The sequence below is a fragment of the Siphateles boraxobius genome, unplaced genomic scaffold (assembly GCF_051911475.1).
Source record: "Siphateles boraxobius isolate OS27281-9 unplaced genomic scaffold, OSU_SipBor_1 50, whole genome shotgun sequence".
In the NCBI taxonomy this organism is placed as follows: domain Eukaryota; kingdom Metazoa; phylum Chordata; class Actinopteri; order Cypriniformes; family Leuciscidae; genus Siphateles; species Siphateles boraxobius.
In genome coordinates, this window is record NW_027509142.1 from 246630 (window position 1) to 262418 (window position 15789).

At 39.9% G+C, this 15789-nt stretch overlaps 1 protein-coding gene across 6 annotated transcripts in view; it reads left to right on the forward strand.

The window, feature by feature from the left end:
• The window catches only part of utrn (utrophin), a 261039-nt gene that overhangs the window by 165528 nt on the left and 79722 nt on the right, over nucleotides 1-15789 (forward strand). For all 6 annotated transcript variants that reach the window (XM_077204617.1, XM_077204619.1, XM_077204618.1 and 3 more), the window contains one exon: nucleotides 8438-8567. In XM_077204617.1, coding sequence (XP_077060732.1) covers nucleotides 8438-8567 — 130 coding nt within the window. The remainder of the gene's footprint in view (nucleotides 1-8437; nucleotides 8568-15789) is intronic.

Genomic DNA, 15789 nt, shown 5'->3' on the forward strand with positions numbered 1-15789 from the left:
GATTGCCCTGCGGGGAATATTAGAGTGTTTATGCTACTCTGTTAAATCATCATATTGGGCAGTTATATTCGGATCATGTGTTTGCATCATGTGTCACAGAGTGTGTGTACAGCGCGTCACAGAAATAACAAATCACCAAAATGTGTCATTAACTGTCTGTGAGATAATAACAGTAATCAAACCGATAGCAGGCCTGGACAAAACAATCAGACCGTTTACCATCCCACCTTTAATCGAAAACATTTTAATCAGTGTTTGACTAACCCAGGATCACAAATAACGTTTTTAAATGTTTACAAGCACAGATCCAGAGATGCATCTGATAATTTAGACCTGTTTAAGGAGGTTTTGTGGCATGTTTAATGAACAATTCAGGCCATTTTCTGGCTTCTTTTGATGCTGTTTGATGAAAGAATACCTACAGTGCTGAGAACACACCAGACAAAACCACCGCTGGGAATTATGGGAAGGTGGCAGGAAGGTTGAAAATGTAACGAGTCTGTGACAGTTTGGTTATGCTCTCTCTCTCTCTCTTTCTCAGACAGTTTGACTAATGATTCTCTTGAGCGAAAAGAAATCCCCCCCATTTTGACTTTCTCCCACTCTCTCTCTCGCCACCTCATCTTTTTCTCGGACTCTTATAATAGATTGTCTTTGAGCCGGTTGCCCTGGTAAGAGCTTTAGCCGTGTGGGGACAAAACGCCAGGCCTTTTGAACACGTCACGGCTGATTAGTGTGCCGTGCCAAGCGGGCGGGAACAGGATAGAGAACCCAGAACACCAGATGGAAGTGAAAATGAATAATTTGTGTGAGGTCTGAGAGACTAAAAAGAGACTAACACACTGTCTGTCTGAAAACGTCCAGCGATAAAGACACTGAGCCAGTTAGAGAGACGCCTCAATCTGAATGACCTTTATCCCCAGATTAATTGAGGTCATTAGATGAAATGGAAACAGTGGCTTTTCCATTTTGAAAAGGTGATTTTCTAAGTACATTTTAATATTGAATTAAATAATGTATGTTTTAATTGCGTTGTGCAATCTCAGATTTATATATTTTGGTTAGAATATTAATAAATATATGTTGTGATATAGTTGTGCCTTTAGAAAGGTAACAGGGTTGACACTTTCATTTAATTTACACAGTTTTCACAGTTTAATTTGACATTACAAGTCTTGTACTCAAAGCTTGAAACTACGAAGGATAGAAGGATAATTTGATGCTGGTACTTCCATAAAATGGCCAATTTTAATTTTTATACTTTACTTTACCGTACTTTATTGCAATGACTATTACCAAATTGATAATAACAGGGTTGACAAATATATCTGGGGACAAAAATGTCATTATTTTTCCACTAAAAGCTCATAAGACAGCTCATATTTACACAAAAGCACAATTAGCACCTGTTTTGTAAAATCAACCTGTAAATAAATATATATGTCTGTTAGACCATTATTACTTGAAAAGTGTCCTCTTAGCTGATCTACAACATTAGTTTCTCTTCATTTCCTAGTTATTGAATGTGTCTCTGCGTGTGGTGGGTTTCTGTTAGCATATTAATCTATGTAATTTTCCCCACGAAACATTCATTTGATTATTAGCGATAAAGTTTACGGAGTACTTGAGGACAATTTCTCTGAATTCCCTCATCTTTTTGTCTCAGTAATGGTGTTTATTAATCATACATCCAATTATCCAATAGAAAAGCCTCCTTTATTGCACCATAATTAAAACTATCAATCACCGTTTAGGAAAGTCCTCTAAAAAACTGAGAGTGGGAAACTGTGTGTTATTCTTAGTTTTAGTGATAAAGGGTGTAATGCTAAAAAGCTTTTTACTGGAACATGGACAAATGACTTATGTAATATCAGGGACAATTTTTATCGACCTTTTAATGGAATAATTCACACAAAATGAAAATCGCAAATTACCCTCATATCATATTTTTTTTCCGGGGAACATTTAGCCGAATGTCCAAGCTGTGACCATTATCCATACAGTGACCATGGGCTGGAAAGCTCCAGAAAGGGCAAACAAAAAAAAAGCACTATAAATTTGGCATAAAAGTAGTTCATAATCCTCTTGCTATTTAATCCTCTGAATATGATAGTTTAATGCACAGAACAGACTGAAATTTATATGCACGCAGTTTACATTCTTTTATGAAACTCTTATATAACCAATATCATGCTGCATTAGTCACATCACTGTAACAGTCTGGGCACACAAGAAGAGAAAAATGTTGGAAAACGTTTGAAAGTGTCTTTGCACTGATTGCTGTTACTTTGCCGGGCTCAGCTCTGTTCAATAATGGCAACATCTGTGTGATTCATCCTGATCATTTGGGTCTCGAATCCCCGGACTGATTAAAGCCGCCCGAGGCCTCAGACTTTTCTCTGACCTGCGACAGGAAAGAATGACCTCACTATGACTAATACAAATTCACTTGCGATCCACTCTGAAGATGTTTTATGCAGGCAGTAAAGAGATGAAAGACACTTTAAGACCCACTGAAGTTTTGTATGATGCGTTGATGTAATTTCCGCTGAAACAGGAAGCTAAGGCGGGACATATTGAATGGCTCCTCCCCCTTTTCAAATAACCAATAGCAGTTAGTTTCCCTCACAGACTGCAGGTCGTACTTGACCGCACCATTGAACCGAATCCGAGTGCTGATGATGATGATACGCTGGATTCAATAGTAGAGGTGTGAATAAATTCTAGCCATTTCATTCTTAACCAACATACAGTTGAAAAACAGAAAACTCGAGCGTTTGAGCAACCGGACACACATCTCCAACACATATTGCTCTGTGATGTGTCAACGGTCACTTTACCAAGGTGGTATTTATGGCATAGGGGCGGAGCACTAGATTCTAGAGAGCATTTGATTGGACAGAAGATGTGATGAGGAGCTGAAGTCCGTAGTGATCCGTGATCCATTTTAGCGGAAGTGAGAGACTGTAAGTTAAATGCAAATTGTGTAATTTTTTTGGAACACACCAGCTTATTCATAACATTAAGGCTAACATATTCATACTAAGCAAAAAAAAAAAAACGTACATTTTGATTTCAGGGGGCCTTTAAGAGTTCAGCTTGATGAGAGGTGGGCTGTACGTCTTCAGTCAACTTTGTTAGACATTAGTTATGAATCAGTGTCGATTTGCTGCTCGAGTATTGATTTCAATTTACACATTGTTAAATGGATTGGAAAGTCATTACCTGATATTTTAAGCACAGTAAAAATTCTCCAACATTGCAAATGCTGCTGTCTTTCATGGTTTGATTTGTACTAAAACCCTTTGCCCTCTATGTGCTTGTCCTGAAAGAAGCCATTCAAAAGGAGTCTATTGCCCAACTACTTTGAAATATGGCTTGACTTTTATAAGTACACCCAATGAATTTTAACTTCCTTGGGCTTCGGCTTCATTGCCATGGTGTTAAAAGCTTCCTGTCTTTGTGCAAGAAAGAAGTATGAAATTGAACAAAATCATTTGAAAACAACTCAACACTTTTAAGCTAGTATATGAACTTCACATGAGGTTTTGAAAGCAGCAAAAAAAAATCCACCTAGAAATGTATTTCTAATACTTTTAAATAAGTTATTTTCAGATGACTCAATATAAATGCTTTAAACCTCCAACTGTGTGTGCTTTAATAAATACGCGTTTTCTGTTTGTTTCAAAACTAGGGGCAAAATAATTTTCTTCGGTAATCGACAGCATGCCACAGATGATTCAATAAAATGCTTCAGTCAAGGACAAGATGCTGCTACAACTGACAGACAATACACACTCTCTCTCTCTCTCTCTCTCTCTCTCTCTCTCTCTCTCTCTCTCTCTCTCTCTCTCTCTCTCTCTCTCTCTCTCTCTCTCTCTCTCTCTCTCTCTCTCTCTCTCTCTCGAGTGCTTGTTTGGAGTCTTTTAGAGTCGTTCAGGATGTGTCGAGTAGTTTGCCATTTGATGGTTTTGAATGGTCTTTCACTCTCGCCACAGAGGTTACTCATTATGTGCCATTTAGGACTGTGAATGAGTGCGCTTTTGTGTTTGGCTGTTTGTGTCTGTCAAAAGTGTTTTAAGAGCTCAGGAAGAGCACTGATGATAGTGATGCTTTTTTGGCTTTAAAAGTGGAAACGTATCATCTTAGAGAAAGAGGAAGAAATTATAGATCTAGATCCCGGGGGGGGGGTTTGGGGGGGGGGCGGTTTGTCGATGTTAGAAGGTTGTTTACTAAAACATGTTTCAGTTAAAAGTGCCATCTTAAAGGGTTAGTTCGCCCATTTAAGACATGAAGTTGTATGCAATCCTTACCAGCACTATAGTGTATACACACTGACCCACTCTGTTGTCACCCCCCTGGTCCGAGTTCTGACCGCTGGAAGTTTTTGAATGAAGTAATCCCGGCTACTTTCCGGGGCCACAAAACTGTGCGTTTTTACGTGAAAAAAAGATTTGCGTTTCAAAGCTTGATTAATTTAACACAAAAAAAACACGCCGGGCAAAATTCATACCTCAGTTTTAATGCGGCACTATTTTCCTTCCGTTTCTATCAATCCGCGCTGCTGTCAATGTCAACAGTGCGCACGTGACGATTAGCTGTTGATAGCGCGACTCGCCGACAACATGTCCGCCAACACTAGTCAAGACAACGTTAAATTAATAAATAAAAAACTACAAAGCAAGATGAGCGATCACACTTACTCTGCCGACATCTGACCGTCAAGTCCAGCTGGTTTGGGTCGCTTTTTCCAATTTATTTTAGGGATGTAGAAGAACGTCTCCAGGACACCTGCATTTAGCATCGCAGGGAACACGTCATTGGATGTAATGCAGACAGACAGTGCGTTGGCGTCCTCGTCAATTGAAAGGTTTTGCATCTGTGGCATGATGAGTTCCCATTCGTGGCAGCAATAGCTTTCAACCTCTGTTGGCATAACTTCACAATTGGAACAAGTGCACCACCATTTGTCATTCATCCTGCCTCTTGCTACAGCTGTGGTGGGCCCAGCATCAGATTGGACAACTTCTCTGTCCTCTCGCTCTCTCTCTTCCCGTTCTTTGTCCATCTGCTCAAGTTCGGCATCGGTATACTCCGGTTCATAAAGATATCCCTTTGTCGTTGAGTTAAAATTACTGTCTTCATCTGATCCGTCTGACACTGTGCTAAAATTAGTTTCATCTGAAGTTTCGTAGTCGGACATGTTGTCGGCGAGTCGCGCTATCAACAGCTAATCGTCACGTGCGCACTGTTGACATTGACAGCAGCGCGGATTGATAGAAACGGAAGGAAAATAGTGCCGCATTAAAACTGAGGTATGAATTTTGCCCGGCGTGTTTTTTTTGTGTTAAATTAATCAAGCTTTGAAACGCAAATCTTTTTTTCACGTAAAAACGCACAGTTTTGTGGCCCCGGAAAGTAGCCGGGATTACTTCATTCAAAAACTTCCAGCGGTCAGAACTCGGACCAGGGGGGTGACAACAGAGTGGGTCAGTGTGTATACACTATAGTGCTGGTAAGGATTGCATACAACTTCATGTCTTAAATGGGCGAACTAACCCTTTAAAGTGTTTAAGGGTCATGTACTGCATTGTTTTATTCTTTGCAGATGCTGTTTATGTTCAAACAGCAACATTACGCACTAGCTAAAGTTAAAAAGGTGAAATGATAATCAAGGACTCCTTTAATTCACCCCAAAATTGCATTTTTGTCAAAAAATCCGTTCCAAACCCATATGACTTTCATTCGTCTTCGAAACACAAAGTATATTTTAATGAAAATTTAAAAGAGTTTTCCTCCATTGAAAGTCAAGGCAGCCAAAACTTTCAAGCTTCAAAATTTCAAAAAAGACATTGTTCCCTGCCATCGATGTAATTTTCCTGCTTTCCATGTTTTGACACTTATATGTTAGGGGGCGCTATTACACATCTTCTGAAAGAGTATTGAATCTCCATATCAAAACACATGTGAAGGAGAAGCAGAAATAAGCGATAGCATATGTAAGCAGATGCATATGTATAATAATGCAATCATCATTAAACCGCATATAAATCAAAACTGCCTAACGTTACTGAATGAAATGTTGACCCAGGACGAGCTGCAGGACTGTGAAGCTTTAGGGGTGTTGATGGACTCGATCTACTCCATCTGTGTTTTGATCAGCATTCAGAAGCCAATCTGGATCAATCAACATCATTTTTTTTTCTCAGCTATTTGCTCCAAATGTTCCTTTTTTCATGAAACTTACCCACATTCAAGTGTTGATAAACAAAGATTGCATAAAGCTAGAATAAAACAGGGTTGTTGTTGTTGTTGTTTTTTAAAAGCAGAGTCTCTGTTCTTTCTTTTGATATAATGCATGTTCAGATATTCACACAAAAAATATATATTCTGGAGGCCATGAAACTTTTGCGAAAATGATCAAAAATGCTGCAGCTGGATGGCAACTTTTTTTTTTTTAAACGCTGGTGGGAAAAGAGTTAAAAGATGAACTCTTTATGAACTTGAAGTTTAAAAGTGATGCATTGACTTTCAATGGTAGAACAGAAAACTCCTAGGTTATATATATATATATATATATATATATATATATATATATATATATATATATATATATTCTGTGTGTATTCTCTTATAGGTTTGGAACAACATGAGTATGAGTACTTTTACGGTGTCTTTATGAAGCTTAAGTTTTGGTTTCGTTATAAACTTTTTGAAGGTTTGGTTTTGTGGACTTTCAATGGATGGACAAACATTACGAAGAGAATATTAAAAATGTCTTCATTTGGGATTCGAAAATGAACAAAAGTCTTGAACAAAAAGTCTGGGGCTATCAGTGAACAGAAACATGCAGGAAAGAACAGCATGATACACTTAAGGAGTGTTAAGCCAATCACAGCTTGACACTCAATAATAGTGAATTCATTTGATGTGCACCCGCAGTTGTGTATATATTGGCTGTTTAATGCAGCCATAGCTGAAACACTGAGAAAACAATGTAGGTGATATTCAGTCGTTTACGCCCTTTTCTGAGTAGTCTGGTGATGGCGCAGGGTGGTGATGGCGCAGTGGATAAGACACATGGCTTTGGTGTGAGAGACCGGGGTTCGAATTCACTGTGAGACACCAATGTGTCCCTGAGCAAGACACTTAACCCCTAGTTGCTCCAGAGGCGTGCGACCTCTGAAATATAGCAATTGTAAGTCGCTTTGGATAAAAGCGTCAGCTAAATGAATAAATGTAAATGTAAATGTAGTCTGTTGACTAATAGGGAAACACAGTTTATCCAGTTATCAAGCTGCACATACTCAAATGTGATGTTTTTCTTTGACCTCATATGAGCCTCTTTGTCCATCTTACTCTAATCTTTATTGTTATTTAATATCAGCCCTTAACGTCTCAGTAATGCTGTTTAATGGTCCGCTCCTCTTCCTCTCTCTCCTCATTCGGGCCTCTAATGGTGTCTAAAGGTTTACTGTAGCAGGATGTAATTAAAAGGCTTATCACTTCCTCCGGCTCTGTTTAACGACCGTTTCAGAAGTGTGGAAGGGTGCCGTGACCCTGCTCTCCAGTCGAGCCTTAGGGACCCAACTATCAGAGGAATGGTAATCCAGTTTCCTTCTCCGCTGAGATTTGGCTATTCGTGTGTGTGTGTGTGTGTGTGTGTGTTTTGTCTGAGTTAGGGAACGGCTATTAGTTTGGCTAATTTGCGCGCGACCCTGTGGAAATGCGTAGTTTGACCTTTGAGATTGTGCTTGCAATTGCACTTCAGTGTCCATTTTTATATGTGCACCCTATCAATCTTTCTCTGCCCTCATTCTCACCTTTTCTTGATCTCTTTGTTTTTCATCTTGATTTCACTGATCTCACACACAAACACACACTTTTTCTTTATCTCGGTCTCTTTGGATGGGGCACTTACTTGGCATAAGAAATGATATAACATCAAATAATAACAGACTATGACAGACATAATGGGGCGGAAGAAGAATTCATGAAGGAGAAACCAAAAGTAGTCTGACATAATCTTTTTTTAATCAATCTTTCGCTTCACTGATTATTAATATTTCAAAAAATATTGGTCTGTCTCTTTTTATCTATCTACATATCTATATCTATCTATCTATCTATTTATCTATCTATCTTAGTTCAGGGAACTTTATTTATTTGTTGTTGAGATGTTCATTTGTTGTGGAAAATCAGTTTCTTCATACTGTTGTTTATTTTTACTGATCTGTTTCTCTATGTAGTCCATCCATCCATCTGTCTTTCTATCTCTTTGTTGATTGGTCGACTGTTTTCCTAATGCTAATTGTTTTTCCCACCAGATTTGTTATTATTATTATTATTCCTGTACTGCTGTTTTCCATGATTAAGCTCCATTAATGACAGTATTGATTGACAGGTTTAATGGGATGTTACTGGTTTGTGTTTTCAGGCTCTGAGGGCGGAGCTTATGGAGCGTGAGCATTTAGTACTCAGCTCATTGGATCAGGCACACATGTTTCTGGCCGAACAGCCAATCGAAGGACCCGAAGAGCCACGCAAGAACCTGCAACCCAAAACTGGTGAGAGTCCATTATTTATTTTGTCCTGCCATCCTCCCAGATGTGTAATGATAGAGAGAAAAGGGATAAAATGCACAAGTCTTGATTAATACCACGAATAACATGAGTTTTGATCCATGTGCTCAATTTATTTTTTACAATAAATGATTGCTCTTAAAATACCTCTGCAAAAGAAGGACTTGAGAAACTTAGACCAGTATGAGAACATCACACACACACACACACACACACACACACACACACACACACGGACCAGCAAAGTGTATTTTGACACTCTCTAAGGGATGCTCTTTGATGTAAGTGACTCTCTGATAAGTCGGACACCTCCTGTCAACACGCTCTTAACTGCAGTATCTGATGTCCGGGAAGTTCCCCAGCTCTCTGGACACTTCCCCTGGGACCCGCTTGAAAAGCTAATTTAGGACAAACATCAGACACAAGTTATCAGAAAGAAGAAGAGCAGTAGAGTGAGTGTGATTGCCCAGCCAAATTGCTCAAAAAGTTGCCCTGTGTATCATCTCCTTGAGAGCACGTACACATGCGCACGGATTCCAGCAAGCGTTTAGGAGTGTGTGAATGCCCACTGAAACCGGGTTAATTGGCAGATCAGAGACTGTAGGCTCTTTCCACTTCAACTTTCCTGAAGCTCAATGTTTCTTGTCTTTCAGAAAACGCCAAAGTCATCTAGAGCAGAAAGTTTTTGCTAAGGCAAGCAGAACTATTACTGCTGCACATTCTGAGAGTTAGGGATTTGAACAAACCATTAGGGCTGTCGTGGGCTAGTGGTTAGTGAGTCTGACTGGTAACCCAAAGGTTGCTGGTTTGATTCCAGTACCGGCAGTAAATGACTGAGCCTTGAGCAAGGCATCCAACCCCCAATCACTCCCTGGGCGCCACAGTGTAATGGCTGCCCACTGCTCCAGGTGTGTATCACAGTGTGTGTGTTCACTACAATGTGTGTGCACTAACTCGGATGGATTAAATGCAGAGGATAAGTTCGAGTTTGGGTTGCCATACTTGGCCTTCAAATGTCACTTTCACTTAAGTCTGCATTTTAAACTTTGCTGCATAACTCGCCCTGAACTGTTTGTGCTACTGACATGAAGGACATCTCAAATCATGTGGCAGCTAGAAGTGTGCTATAACCTTCTTTAGTGATTTAGGCCGTGCGCCAACGTCAAAGAACTAGTGATGACTAAAGCCAAGTTGTCGATTGCTTCCCGGCCAAAAAGCTGCGCTTGAAAACACAGCAAAGACTCCAGCCGACTGTCAACTAGCACATGCTTGGGGTCTATTTACTTTCATTATATGGACAAAAACAGTTGAAATATTCTTTAGAATATTGTATTTTGTGTTTCACGGAATAAAGAAAGTTTTCAGTTTCCATTCGAGTTTAGAGTCCCATGGATTTGCAATGGGAAGTAATGTAAAAACCAGATAAATACAAAGTTCTGTCATGAAACTCTAGATGGCGCAGACTGACAGGTTCTTAACTCAATCTGCTCGTGATCACATCATTCCCTATAGGGCACAGCTGATTGGTTCCTGATGTATCAGTAGCCAATGAGATTGCTGGTCAGCCTTTGAATGCTTGGTCACCATTTGCTGTAGCAGTTGCAGTGCGCTTTCAGAAACCCTCCACCTTCCCCAGCTCCACCTGTATAGATCTGCTACGGGTAATTCACGTGAGCTATATGGTACAGCAGGTGTGTGTGTGTGTGTGTGTGTGTGTGTGTGTGTGTGTGTGTGTGTGTGTGTGTGTGTGTGTGTGTGTGTGTGTGTGTGTGTGTGTGTGTGTGTGTGTGTGTGTGTGTGTTTGACTGGAAGTATTACCAAACAAGGGAAAATATTTCATAAACAAACTATGGCTGGGAGGAAAAATAAATTATGCAATTTTAAAAATATAATTATAAAAAAAAAAGATCTTCCTGAGCGTACATTTGTTTTCCCCTTCTTTATTTGCGATTAATCAAGATTAGTTATACCAAACTTTTAATGTATTTAGTAATTATTGTTGTTCTATTTAGTTATTATAGTTAATATTATTAATATTTTTATATTCACATTCTTTTATAATCATATTTATTTATATGCATTTGTTTCCCAGCCCTAGAATAAACATGCATTTGTAGAACTTGACAGTTATGGACATTTTCTTCTATGTAATTTTGAGGGTGCAGATTCGGGTGCTGCTTATTTAATATTTCTAACACACATTTGCACATTTATACATTCAAATTTACTCTATTGATGTCAGCTGTGTTGAGAGGGGCAGTGTTTTCTGGCCTCCCTTCGAACACCTCCAGCAATCTCCCATTCACAGCCCTTGAGCGATCTCTGCGCTTCCATCTTCCTTTATCCCTGCGATTAAAGCACAGCACTCAGCTTTCAGAACAGATATCCACTCATGAGGTCTGCCCGTCCTGAGCCCGAGCAGCTTTCAGAGATAAAATCATACACAACTAATGTTCACGCAAAGGCATGTTTTCCAAATCGAACGGTATGTTTTCAAATGTAAAGCAATCTGTTCCGATGTTCGTCATCAAATGAGCATAAACAAGCCGCTGTGAAACCGTCACTTCCATTTCCATTCAACCCCTGGATCTTAATTGAATTTCAAACCTTTCCAGAAACGCTTGAACGCATTTGAATTGTAAATTGGTTCTCGCTTGGCTGAATCAGAAATATAAAGATGAAAGATAGAGGTGAGCATTTGTGGAATGGAGAAATCAGCCCTGCCGTTTGTGCTAAAGTGTCTTCTCACATCCTCAAAAAAGCCTGGAAGCTGAATGAAAGAGCAGATGTCAATGCTGTAGACCTGCCTGAAGACATGCCCTCGGCTCTTTCTAAATAGCCCAAACATCTGCCTCCTGTCGTCTGTGAAACCTCCCTCTCTTTGGCTCATTAGCTGAGTGGACTCATAAGTAAACACTTTCTTAAGTGACCCCACACTAAGCAATGTGGAAAAGTTAAAAAGCTGACAAGTCAAAAATTGTTGTCATATTGATAAATGTGAGGTGCTCGAAACAGACCGCTCATATTAATCTATTCGAAAACCTAGTAAGCATCCCATTGGCAACATTTTAGGGCTCATATGTGTATCCCAAATGCAGAGACGATTACAGACAGTATGTGGTAAAATTATACTGCCGTCGAAGGCCTTATCCACACTAATATGTTTTCGTTTGAAAATGCATATTTTTCTCTCCGTTTTGGCCTTCCTCCAGATTGAGACGGCATTTTTGACAACCAAGAAGGAGCTTTTTTAAAAACGCTCTTAAGTGGATGAATTTGAAACGTTGTTTTTGCTTTGTAGTGTGGACTGTGAAAATAGGTTTTGTGACGCCTATTGTTCTCATAGATATCTATGTTTATACCTGCATTGTTGTGCCTGCTATATGCTTTCATAGTGTTGCTAAAGATAAATGTTCCTATGTACAGGCTCCATATTGCATTCCTGCAAAGATGACTGAAAATTTACTCGCAATTGCTGTCCTGCGGTAAAACATGATGAGGATTGTGTTTTGGACCATCAATATTTAAATCAATACCAAATCATTATTTTCCCTGGAACACACTTGTTCACATAGTGTTTTATTTCCAAGATCTAATGTAAATTATAATCATTTTTGTTATGGCTGTTTAATGCACAATGATATTGGAAAATGAAACCCTTTCATTATACTAAGCTCATATTCAGTACCTAAGGTTATCATTTTCATAGGGCACAGGACATTTTTAGACCTGTAGATGGTTTGCTTTGTTCAAAAACAGGGACTTAAATTCTTACAATGTTGCATTTTCTCCTTGGTTCGATTCGCTTTCACAAGGCAATTTTTCAATGCGTGCCAAAATGTGCTTTTCCAAGTCGTGTGAGTAAAACTGTCCTATCATTGGTGCATCTGTTTATACTCTGGGATTCTTCTCGTCAAGATGCGGACTAGCTTTTGTTACACACACACACACACACACAGAGAGACACACACACACACACACACACACACACACACAGACACACACACACACACACAAGCTTGTATTCCCGCTCTATACATGCAATTTATCAGTTAAAGCTGGAATTAATGCTTCGTCGGGAGAGCATTCTTGCAATGCACCTGTTTCTGAGAAGAGCAATTGCTCAACATTTCAAGATGAATAGGAGCGCTTTGGTTTTCAATAAGTAATGTGATAAAATATTACTAATGTGCTCACCCACAGAATCAGACACTGCTGCTTTTGCGTAATACATCTTCCATTATGAATTGTGATAAAGCTTAGTTTAGGGGTCAGTTGGTTCTAATTACTTTCTCACCACGACCAAACCACTCTAGAGGTAGTTTTTAATTGGTTCAAGACTAACTAGTTCAGGTGATATCGGACAGATTATTTTTTTGCAGATCTGAGTGTCCATGTTTGTATATGTCTAAACCAGTGGTTCCCAAACTTTCTGCAGCATGCACCCCTTTCTGGTGCAATTCGGGGTAATGGATGGCAGTTTTACTCTCACATCATTCTCTGCATCTAGTCGATATTTTGTTATCAACAATGTCAGTGCAGAAAAGCCTGCCTCGCATAAGTATGTGGTTGCAAAGGGCATCAACACTTTAAGTGCTTACTTTGACAATCCTGGATACTCCTCCATTGCTAAATCCCAGAAATCTACCAGTGACTTATTTTTAAAAAGAATGTTGTGTCTCCCATCAGATGATAACTCCAGTCACTTTTCTTGCTCTTGAAATGAGAGATGTGGGATTGGAGGAGTGACATCAAAAGGATTCCGAATCCATGTCTGAAATTGGTCCATAGGGGGGACGTAAATTCGCAGATTTTGGCTGAGCTGGTTTAGAAGTTCAATTACGAGGCCTTTGACGCAATCACTTAGCACAGATTCCCGGGATTGCAAAAATTCAGATAGAAGAGGAAAGCACTCGTTAGGGCCCAAGCACCGAGGGTGAGAGGATCCTATTGGAATTGCTCTGTTTATTGGAGTTTTTATTTATCAAATTGGCCCAGAAAACAAGCTTTTTAATAAGTGCTTCAACTTTGTCCTGGGAGTTGATAACGGTGGTACTAAGACCCTGCAGACTTAAATTAAGTTCATTCAGAGTAGAAAATAAGTCTGCCAGATATGCCAGCTTCTGAAGCCAGATGTCGTCTTGCAAGCATGAAGACAAGTGAAACGGGCTGTGAACAAAAAATTCCTGAACTTCACATCAGAGCTCAAAATTCCTTGCTAAGACCTTTCCACGTGATAACCTGCGCACTTCTGTGTGCAGTAGAAGTGTTTCATGCTCGCTGTCCATTTCGTTGCATATAGTGCGAAATATCTGTGAATTTAACGGACGACCCTTGATGAAGTACAGATAAAAGTTCACCTGGCATGTTTTTCGTTGCTAGGGCTTCCCGTTGGATGCTGCAGTGCACCCAGGAAACTGATGGTGCAACTTTTTGGATGAGAGCTACTGCTCCTTTGTGTCCCCCTGTCATTGATTTCGCCCCGTCTGTACAAACTCCACTGCAGCACGCCCAGTGAATTTCGTGTACTCTGAAAAAGCTATCTATCAAATTAAAAATATCTTCCCCTGTTGAACTTGTGACAAGGGGACGGCAAAGCAAAAAATCTTCATGTTCAACTGTGTTCACAAATAAATAACGGACATACACCAGAAGATTAGCTAGATTCGCTACGTCAGTAGACTCTTCGACTTGTAGTGAGAAGAATTCACAGTTTTTTATTCTGCGTATTCGCTGGCGGAGGATGTCAGTAGATATCGAATCAATGCGACGAGCAACAGTATTGTCAGAGAGAGGGATTTTGTCCAGCATCTTTGCTGCTTTCTTCCCGAGCATACAGTTCACCATGTCTTTGGCAACAGGTAAGCACAGATTTTCTCCAATTGTGTGGGGCATACATTTTTTAGCTATTCGGTAACTCGCCAGATATGAAGCTTTCTGTGCATTTTTGGAAGTCCCTACGTACACACCGACTTGAGCTTCCAAAGCTACCTGAAGTTATTCATTTTCAATGGAAACTGGCTTCTCTCAGCTACAAGAAGCTTCAAATCCATCGGCGTCGCGTTTTGAGCGTCAATCAAAAAGTTGAAAGTAGCTCAACTTTATGGTAATGAGCTGTGGCGCGGTTCAGCGGCAAGCAGCAGCAAAACGGCAGCAACCAATCTGAATATAGACGTCCTCCGCGCTGGCTGATTCCGGAGACACACGATGTAAACTTTCGTTCCTACCAAAATATTAGTTCAGAGAAAGTGGAGGAGAATCATCAGCTAATCATCACCGTTGCTGTGTTTTCTATCATTTATGATATGACGTTGTGTGCATATATATATATAAATATATATATATAACGGTCCTGTAGGGTGTCATGAACCCAAAATCGTTATAAGGGGGAATGCAATTCATTTGCTCACAGTAACACCGATGTGACCAATTGCACTAGATGCAAATAATAATAATAATTATTATTCTTTTTTTCCCGACCAAATGTGACCAAAACGGTTAAAAAAATGCTTTATAAATGCATTATAAAAGGTTTCTAGTGTCAATGTATTGCTTGTTTTTCTGTTTACATTTCATGTTGTGACAATTCTCTTCTCTCGAACATTGAATGCTGCTACTCAGAGCGGCCAAAGCGTCAACAAGCTTCCCCGTACTTTTTGACAAGCGTCCTTGATAGGGCGGCCAGAGCTTCTTTGCCGCTCAAGTCGGCGGCGGTGTGTACGTACAGTAAGCCTGAATGGGAGTGGATCATTTTTTTCTTCTGTAGTTCCTCCAATTTTCCTTGGAAAAAACTTGCAGGGATGTGTTGTAATTGTCTATGTCTTGTTTGTAAGTCCCTGACCATATATGAGGGCTTGAGACTGCTATTAGCTAAAACTTCACCACAGACTAAACATTGCGGGTTTGGACTTTCTGCATCACCAATCCATGTAAATCCGAAACCAATTTAACTGTGACTGTATTTACGTTCCTTGCTTGACATTTTCTCATTCTCGAATGTAGGCCTATTTCTCTTGACCGGCACATCTCTGTTAGGTTTCTCTGTACCCGCCTCTTCACTCCACTCATTATCCTCTGAGTCTGTGCCATCGGGTTTCTCCATATACTGTGTTTAGCACCGTGTTCGGTGCACATCTCCACAGAATATGCCGATGTAGACGGCTCACTCCTACTGTCCCCTGATTTCTTTAAAGTGCCGTTTTTAACC